Source organism: Primulina huaijiensis, chromosome 5 (assembly GCF_012295235.1).
Source record: "Primulina huaijiensis isolate GDHJ02 chromosome 5, ASM1229523v2, whole genome shotgun sequence".
Lineage (NCBI taxonomy): Eukaryota > Viridiplantae > Streptophyta > Magnoliopsida > Lamiales > Gesneriaceae > Primulina > Primulina huaijiensis.
Genome location: NC_133310.1, coordinates 8,250,381 through 8,259,674, shown reverse-complemented (window position 1 = coordinate 8,259,674; position 9,294 = coordinate 8,250,381). Strand labels below are relative to the sequence as shown.

The 9,294-nt window shown below is 37.1% G+C and overlaps 1 protein-coding gene across 1 annotated transcript; it reads left to right on the top strand.

Moving 5' to 3' along the window:
• The first annotated feature begins 8,291 nt into the window (after window positions 1-8,291).
• LOC140977608 (uncharacterized) lies at window positions 8,292-8,837 on the top strand. The gene is made up of 2 exons (XM_073442359.1): window positions 8,292-8,541; window positions 8,662-8,837. Exons 1-2 carry the CDS (start codon window positions 8,292-8,294, stop codon window positions 8,835-8,837), a joined length of 426 nt encoding a protein of 141 aa, XP_073298460.1.
• Window positions 8,838-9,294: the final 457 nt, after the last annotated feature.

The following is a 9,294-nucleotide window of genomic DNA, read 5'->3' as shown; positions in this document are numbered from 1 at the left end:
ATGATATGTTTTGAAGGATGAGAGTTGTTGTGACTAATACGAACACGAACACGAACACAAAAATTTAAGGTCAAGACTCAGTGGATGAGTAATACTGTCGCTGATGTCCCCACCGCCGGGTTCCGCGGTTATACGTAGATGGATGCATTGACTAGAGTTGACATGAAAGTCACAACTAATTATCTGAATTCACATAAAGAAATAGAACACGTATATGTTGATATGACGAGATAACGTGTCTTCATGCTTTTAAGATCGTGAAATGTATGTTAAATATGGTACTTTTCACTATTGTATGTTATGTATATGTACTTTCTATAACAATTCAGTTGTGTCGAGTCTTTAGATTCACTAGATGTGAATGATGCAGGTGAGCATGATGTTGTGGAGACTGGAGACGCTGAAGCATGAGTAGGCAGAGTTGAGTGTGTGCACGTTGACCCGAGGACCTTGCATTTTTCCGCACTTTATGTTTATGAGTCAGGGTTGTTACATTATCTTTTTTTACGTCTTTTTATATATTGAGGATTTGTCAAGATTTCAATTATTGCCTTGAAGTTCTTTTAAAACAGCAGTCTAGTTATTTGATAATATTTACAATTTTATTTAACTGCAATATTTCTTTCAGTAGCTGAGTGACTTTTTAAATGATGGATTGACAGCTTTTGTTTGGTGCATGGCTTTCATTATTTCGAAGAAAGCTTTTTAAAAAAATATTTCTAGCAGTATTTTAGTAGTAGACGTTTCAATTGGTATCAGAGCAAGGGTCCTGTAAAGGGTTGTGCCTCCGCCAGCTTCAGAAGCTCAGTCGTCAAACCTCAAGTCTGTAAGCCTGATGGATTACGTTTAGAATTTGGATTGTGCTTAGATACTATGCCTCCCAGATGTGCCCCTAGCACCGATAGGCAGGATGATAATCCTGGAGGTGATAGAGGCTTTCCACCATCACCACCGCCAGGAGACGCAGCTACCCGAGTCCTTGAGGGTATTGTGAGATTGATGGAGCAGGCGCAGAAGGCTCCGAGACCCCAGGCAGATATCTATGAGCAGTTCTGATGGCTCAATCCGAAGGAGTTCGGGTGTATTATTGACCTTTCTATGGTGGAGGGTTGAATATGGTCACTAGAGCTGCACTTCCAATACTTGGATATGAGAGATGGCGACAGGGTTAGGTGCGCCACGTACATGTTGAGGGATGATGCATCCCTACAGTGGGAAAGAGCAGCGCATGGGGTGGATTTGGCTACCCTTACATGGAATCAGTTCAAAGACATATTATACAACAAATACTTTCCAGCAGATGTCAGGTGACGCCTGACGAGAGAGTTTATGAGTGTCCAACAGGAAGATCTATCTGTGGCTGAGTTTATTCGGAGGTTTGATAGGAGCTGTCACTTTGTGCCCATTATAGAGAAAGATGCGGCAGAGAAGTTGAGGTGCTTTATGGATGGCCTCAGACCCACTATTCGTCGGGACGTTATGTTGATGAGACCGGCTACATATGATGCTGCCACTACCTGTGCTTTTCAGGCAGAGCAGGCCCTTCGGGATATTGATGCGGAGATGCAAAGGAAGATCCTATGGATTTGGGAAAAATATTTTTTTAAATAATTATATTTTTATTAAATAAATATTTTTAATTATTTTACATATGGTGTAATTAAATTTGATTTTCGAAAATGGTCCTTGATAGGGTATTTTCACTCGTCGAGTCATATTTTTAGCCGTATGCAAATTTTAGAAAGTTGGAGAACTTTTTTAGGGTTCGGACGATATTTTCAAAAACGTACCTAAACGATATATTTTTCAAAAACGTACCTAAACGATAAATTTTTACTCGTCGAGTCCTTGATGGGACTATTTTCAAAAACTTACCTAAATGATAATATTTATATTTTTATTTAATTGCAGTATTTTCTTGCAGTAGCTGAGTGACTTTTTAAATGATGGATTGGCAGCTTTTATTTGGTTCATAGCTTTGATTATTTTGAAAAGAGCTTTTAAAAAAAAGATTCTAGTAGTATTTTAGTATTAGAAGTTTCAAAACTAGTATGGACTTTGATAGACAAGATGAACCATCAACCAGTGATATAATGCCAAAACTGAATACAAGAAAAGAGAAATATATTTGCTTTGTTAAATCAGTAATGGTACATGAAAATCCTAGAGTTCAAGAATTCAGTAGAAAAACCAACTGAAAAATCATTTGAAAATATGAACAAGGCGAAGCGATATGGAATTGGGTAAAGTCCCAAAAGTTCAGCTGAATCGTGCAACTGGTCACCAAAGAAGTCCAATTGTGCTAAACGAAATTCAGCAAGAGGCTATTAAATGATTATAATAGCAAGCCTCTTCAAAAACCATATCGGATGAACAATAAGGATAACACAAACACATGTTATTTCATCCTCACCCCACTCACATGTCACACACAATTCAGGAAAGGTTACCTGGAACACAAAAATTGGTAGATCAGCTCGAGTGATCCAAATCTGGGTTCCAATAGGACTAATCACTTCTAGACCCAAATAGATTTGGGTACCAAATTTGTTCATTATTTGTGGTTGCACGTTATAGGTAATTTGATCAAAGATTAAGCGTGATGCTTAGACAGTGGATGTTCAATACATATGACTGGAAAAGCCGAACTGATATCTCAACTAATCAAATATTTTGGTCCTGAGTTCAGTTTTGGGGATGCCTCACAAGGTAAAACCATGGATAAGTGTAAGCTTATCCATGGTAATATTATCATCAATGATGTATGACTTGTTGAAAATTTGAAATATAACTTAATCAGCATCAATTAACTATGCGATAATGATCATTCAGTTGAATTCAATAAGCATGCATGTTCAGTTAGAAATGCAACTGGTGATTTGATCATGACAAGAAACAGATGCGGAAACACATACAAAGTGAGTTGGAGCAATCCATCCGATAAGTCAATTTGCTTAGTAGCTTCAAATCAATCTAAGAACCGGTTGTGGCTCAAGAGATTGAACCATCTAAACTTCAAAGCCATTTTAAAACTGAGCAAACACGAGCTGATAACTGGTCTGTCCAAATGTGATTTTTCAACAGATAAAATTTGTTCAACTTGTCATTTTGGGAAGCAAGTTAGATCCTCTTTCAAAAATAAAGTATGTAAATTTTCAACCTGATGCTTAGAACTTATGCATATGGATTTATTTGGTCCAATACCAGTCATGAGCTTATGGAGAATGAAATACACAATTGTGATTGTAGATGATTTCTCAAGATTTACTTGGGTCTTTTTTCTAAAATCAAAGGATCAAACTGCTTCACATCTGATCAAATTCTTTAAAAGTCTTTTAAATGAAAAATCAGTTGGAATTAGTAGAATAAGATCCGATCGAGAAACTAAAATTTTCAATCAGACTTTGTCTCAATTTCTTGAAAACTTAGGAATCAGGCATAAGTTCTCTGCTACAAGAACACCACAACAGAATAGTGTAGCTGAACGAAGAAATCGAACTCTTAAGGAGGCAGCGAGAACAATGCTAGCTATTTTTTTGTAAATCTCAAAGATTTTGGGCAGAGGCAATTAACACCGCGTGTTATACTCAAAACAGATCGATGATTAATAAAAATCATTTGAAAACACCATATGAGATTTGGCATGGCAAGAAAAATATGATTTATTTTTTTAAAATATTCGGGTGTAAAAGCTTCATTCATAACAATGATAAGAATCACCTAACTTCCTTTGATGTTAAATCGGATGAAGGATTATTCTTAGGATTTTCATCTGTTAGCAAAGCACATAGAATTTTTAATAAACGCACTCTCAATGTCGAAGAATCTATACATGTTGTGTTTGATGAGAATGTGCTAACTGATAAGCCAACTGATCCAGTTGAACTGATATATCGCTTAACAGATATAAGTTTGGAGGATGACAATGAAGATGAAAATCTTATCGTCAAAAATTCCGTTCAAACACCAGAACCAGAAGTGGTAGAACCACCAGTTGGACAAGATACAACTCATGATAATCAGTTTGATGATCAACTAGAAGATATTCAACCACAAACTGATGTTGTTCCAACTGAAGCAGAAGGAACTGGTCAGTTACAAACTGAACCATGACTTGCAAACAAGTAAAGCAGATCCTAACTATAGATAGAGCAAGAACCATCCTCAGAACTTGGTATTAGGTAACTCATCTGCTACGGTGAAAACCAGAAATCAGATGTTGAATTTATTTATTCATTCTGCTTCGCAACTTGAACCAAAGAAGACTGAAGAAGCTCTAGCTGAACCCAGTTGGATCATTGTTGTGCAAGAATAGCTCAATAACAATGTCTGGATGTTAGTTACAATATCAACTTAAAAATCTATTATAGGTACCAAATGGGTATACAAGAACAAACTGAACGAAGATAGTTCAGTTGTACGCAATAAAACAAGATTGATCGCACAAGGCTACAGACAGGAAGAAGTAATATATTATGACGAGACTTATGCTTCAGTTGCTCGACTGAAAGCAATCAGGATATTCCTAGCCTATGCATCCTACAAAAACTTCAAAGTTTATCAGATGGACGTCAAAAGCGCATTTCTAAACAGTCAGTTGCAATAAGAGGTATGTAGAACAGCCTCCGAGTTTTGTTAATCACTTACTCCCTAATCATGTTTATCATCTTAATATAGCTTTATATGGTATAAAAACAAGCACCTCGAGCTTGGTATGAGACCCTATCAAAATTCTTGATTGATCATGATTTTATAGGAGGAACAGTTGATAAAACTCTGTTCAAATTTACCAAGAATGATCATTCATTAATTGTTCAAATTTATGTTGGTGATATTATATTTGGTTCAACTAACCTCAAATTATGTGATAAGTTTGCTAAGCTGATGCAGGATGAGTTCGAGATGAGCATGAATGGAGAACTGAAATTCTTCTTAGGCATGCAAGTGAAGCCACTGGAAACTGATATTTTTATCAGTTAGACCAAATACACGAAGGAATTACTGAAGAAATTTGGAATGGAAACATGTTCAGCTGCATCCACTCCCATGATCTCATTTGTAATGCTCGATTACTCGTACAAATGATTAATAATTCGTTTATGTCATTTATTATGTGGTTATTTGGGAATGAAAACTATGACACTTCTTACGTTTTTTAGCATAAGTGCTTGAATATGAATCATATTGATATGAGGCCAATTTCATTAGAAATCCAATAAGTAGGGCTACAACTTTTATGTTATGAGTTTGCTCCAAATCCATTTGGAAACAAGGCCAAAATCGTCCCGACGTGTGTAGTGTGTATCATCGTTCCTGCACTGACACATGTTGGGAGAATGAGCATAAATTTTTACTCAGACATTCAAATGACTTAAAACTAATAGGGGATGTAAGCCAAGACATAGGGCTACAACCTTCATGTTTGCCACGTTTTAAATTATGAAGGGAAGAGATGTTTCGGGAGCGATCTTAGATGAAATTGCGTGCAGGGACAGAATGTTCTGCGCCCGAGTGGTAAGATATTACCGCCTGAGTGCCCCTGTACCACAAGTTCAGTATTTTTACAGAAATTTCCACGACCGAGCAGTAGAATATTGCCGCCCGAGCGTCGTTGCAAGACATTTTCAGTATTTTGGCAGAATGTTCCGCCCCCGAACGGTAAGATATTACCTCCCGAGCGCCGTTGGGTATATGAAATGATAAGGTTCGAAATTTCTAGACATCTACACCATTGCACCAACTCAATTCACAGCAAACACACTGGAGAAAACAAGAACTCCTCCTCCAAGTGATCTCTTTCTTCTTCTTTTTCCTCATTTTGAAGCTAGAATTGAATTCTCCATCACAATAGCATCTTAGGATTATAAGTATTAATCTCTTTAATGGTTGTCATATATATGTAGAGAACCATAAAGGGGTGACTTTCACCTAGTATAGACATAGTGACTGGCTTATTGATGTATTTGATAGTATAGGAGCGTGAAACATCGTCTCAAACCAGATTTCTTACGCTTGGACTATAAGTTGGCATGTTCTTGAAGTAATACATGAGTAATATTATGAATTTCAAATGTTTTCCATTTATTTTTGCTATATGTACATTGTTAGTATGTTTATTGATGAAAACATAGCACCATATTCCATTGTTATGTACTAAATATGAAAGAAATTTATGAATATTGAAGATAAGTACTATGTCACGAACATGAACATGAAAGAAAAAGAAAATGACTTATTTTTATATGATATATGAGCTTGTTGACATCATGGGTGGTTTTAAGTCCACCAAACCTATTGGCCAATATATGTTCATGGGGTGTGGGGTTGTCACAGGACACCATGACATCCAACACAATAGTAACTATATAATAAAGCAAGCACGGTAGTACAGGTCAACTAATGAATCTCAAGTACATAAATGAACATGAATATATGCTGTGGTATGACATGGTTTAAAGATTCATTGTTGATCACGACTTGATATGTATAATTCTTCTATGCATATTGATGCGCATAAGTGCCAAATTATTGATTTTTATAAACTCACGTAGCTCATGTATTACATATTCAGGTAATGAAGATGCATAGGATGCCGGTTTGCCAATGGATGCTTGTGACGTGCCTTACCTCGACAAGAACTTGGACGTCTTATTGTATAGCTTCCGCATATGTAGTACACTGGATTTTATGTCAGGGTTTGAAACAAGTTTCACGACGTTTATGACTATATGTATAACGATACAGTGTATGATTTTATATGAAAATTTGATTATACGTATGTATAGATGTTGTTGCTTGAGTTTTTGGCATATACAAAATGTAGAGGCATCATGCAAAAATTTTTAGAAACTATCGAATAGATATCCCTTGTTTGAATTGCTTCATAAAATAGGTATATAATTCAAACCCTATTTTGACTATGAGTATAAGTATCATTAATCTTGTCAAGTATAAAAGAAGGGTGTTACATATTATATGATATCAGATCCAGGTTCTTCTAAAGGGAAGACATTGCTCTTCATCCATACAAGGGGAACTCGGCAAGTAAGTATCTTTGTACCTCATAGTTTGTATTAAGTAGATTGTTTTTATGTGACCTACTTGTAGGCTAAGTGACAATGCCACCCAAACGTAAAGTACATGAAGGAGAGTCATCTAAGGGCAAGGCCCCAGCAGCTGAAAGTGAAGGCAGTACGCCATGACCTATAGACAATTTTGCTCAGCTACTCCAACAACAAGAGAAATTTCATGGGGAGCAGATACAACAATTAATTGAAATGCAGCGGACGACTCATGAGCAGGCACGAGTCCAAGTACCAAGATAAGGGCTTGTTCAAACAGATGTGTATGATCGCTTTCGATGTTTGAATCCTCCTGAATTCATGGGAAGCACCGATCCAGCAGTAGCAGAAAAATCAATTAAGTCATTGGAGTCCATCTTCTCCTACCTCCATATGAAAGATGTTGACAAATAACTTGTGCCATCTTTATGTTAAAAAAACATGCAAGAATATAGTGGGAGAGTGCAAATATGTCATTACCTATCAGACCAGTGACATGGGGGACTTTTAAAACCATGTTCCACAATAAATATTTCAGTAAAGATGTAGGAGCCAAGAAAGCCAGCGATTTCCTCAATTTGAAGCAAGGAAGTATGTCAATGACTGAATATATACAACAATTCGAGGCTGGAGTCCAATATGTAGCATATATTGCACATGATGACACAAAAGGGCGAACACTTCATGTGGAGACTTCACTCTGAAATTAAAAGAGATGTACGAATGTCGAAAGTTGTTACATACGGGGAGATAGTGGAAAGAGCACTTATGACAGAACAGGATGAACAAGACATTGACAGAGACAAGCAACAGCGAAGACAGCAGTACTTTAAAAAGAGCTAAGGAACAGGACAAGACAAAAAGACTGATAGCAAAGGTTCTCGACCAGAGGAACCCCGTGGCAAGGGTCCCCCTCCATGTAAGGAACAAGACAGACCACCTTGTCCTAAATGTGGCAAACCCCATGGCGGTGAAGGTATGCAAGGTACCAATGTTTGTTAATGTTGCAAAAAGCCAGGTCATCTCGCCAGAAATTGTCCAAGAAGTTCCGAGAAAGTACAAGGACGCCTTTTCTCGATGACCAAAGAAGAAGTGGATGCGGATACATCGATGATCACTGGTATGTTCTTGATTTCTGGTGTCACTACTATTGTTTTACTAGATTCAGGAGCCACGCATTCTTTTATTTCGAAATCTTTTGTATGGAGACTGGGCATTACAGCAAGTAAAATGGAGACACAACTCGCAATAGCTTTAGCTTCTGGGCAAGAATTACAGACAGTTCAGATTGTGCGAGGCTGTCCAATATATGTCCAAGACCGTGAGATGTATGCCAATTTGATAGTTCTGAAAATGACATATTTTGATGTGGTACTGGGAATGAATTGGCTCTCGAAGTACAGGGCTAATATTGACTGTGGCACAAAAATGATCAAGTTTGCGCCAATAGGAGTTGAACCATTCACAGTAGCAAGTGCAGGTATATCCTTAACTCTCCTGATAATCTCTTGTATGAAGACATGTAAATTACTACAGAAGGGGTGTCAATGATATTTAGCATCTGTTTTAACTATTGACCCACATGTTCGTGAGTTACAAGATACAGATGTTGTTTGTGAACTCCCAGAGGTATTTCCCGATGATATAACAGGCTTACCCCCAGATAGAGAGATCGAATTTGTGATTGATGTTGTGGCAAGAACTCATCCAATCTCAAAAGCTCTTTATCGATTAGCTCCTACAGAAAATGAAGGGATTGAAAGAACAGTTACATGAGTTACTTGATTAAGGGTTTATTAGACCGAGCTTTTCACAGTGGGGTGCACCTGTTTTATTTGTGAAGAAAAAAGATGGTACCCTTCGTCTATGTATTGATTATAGGGAGTTGAACAAAGTGACAATCAAAAATAGATGAAGGATCGTGTGCTGGGAACCCAAGGTGCTTCAAACAAAATATTCTCCATGAGCTGCAGTAACTCGTGTTCTAAGAATGTGTACACCGATGCATTAGATCGAGTTTGGTTTTTAAACCAATCGGAAGGCACTTGAAATAATCTTTCGTTAAAGAAACTGATATATTTTGTATCATGTGAAACTGAATAACTGAAGATCTCATGAGATCAATTCTGGCATCTATCAGTTCAGCTATGGATAGAACTGAACTGATATCAGCTGAACTGATCAAATCAGTTAAGAACAACACGAGTAGTTAAACAGATAAATAACACACGAT

Bases quoted from the DNA above. Each gene is read 5' to 3' on its own strand.
- LOC140977608 (XM_073442359.1), top strand. From the start codon at position 8,292: ATGGAGACACAACTCGCAATAGCTTTAGCTTCTGGGCAAGAATTACAG. The intron at 8,542-8,661 runs GTATATCCTTAA...GTGAGTTACAAG, and splicing joins ATTCACAGTAGCAAGTGCAG to ATACAGATGTTGTTTGTGAA.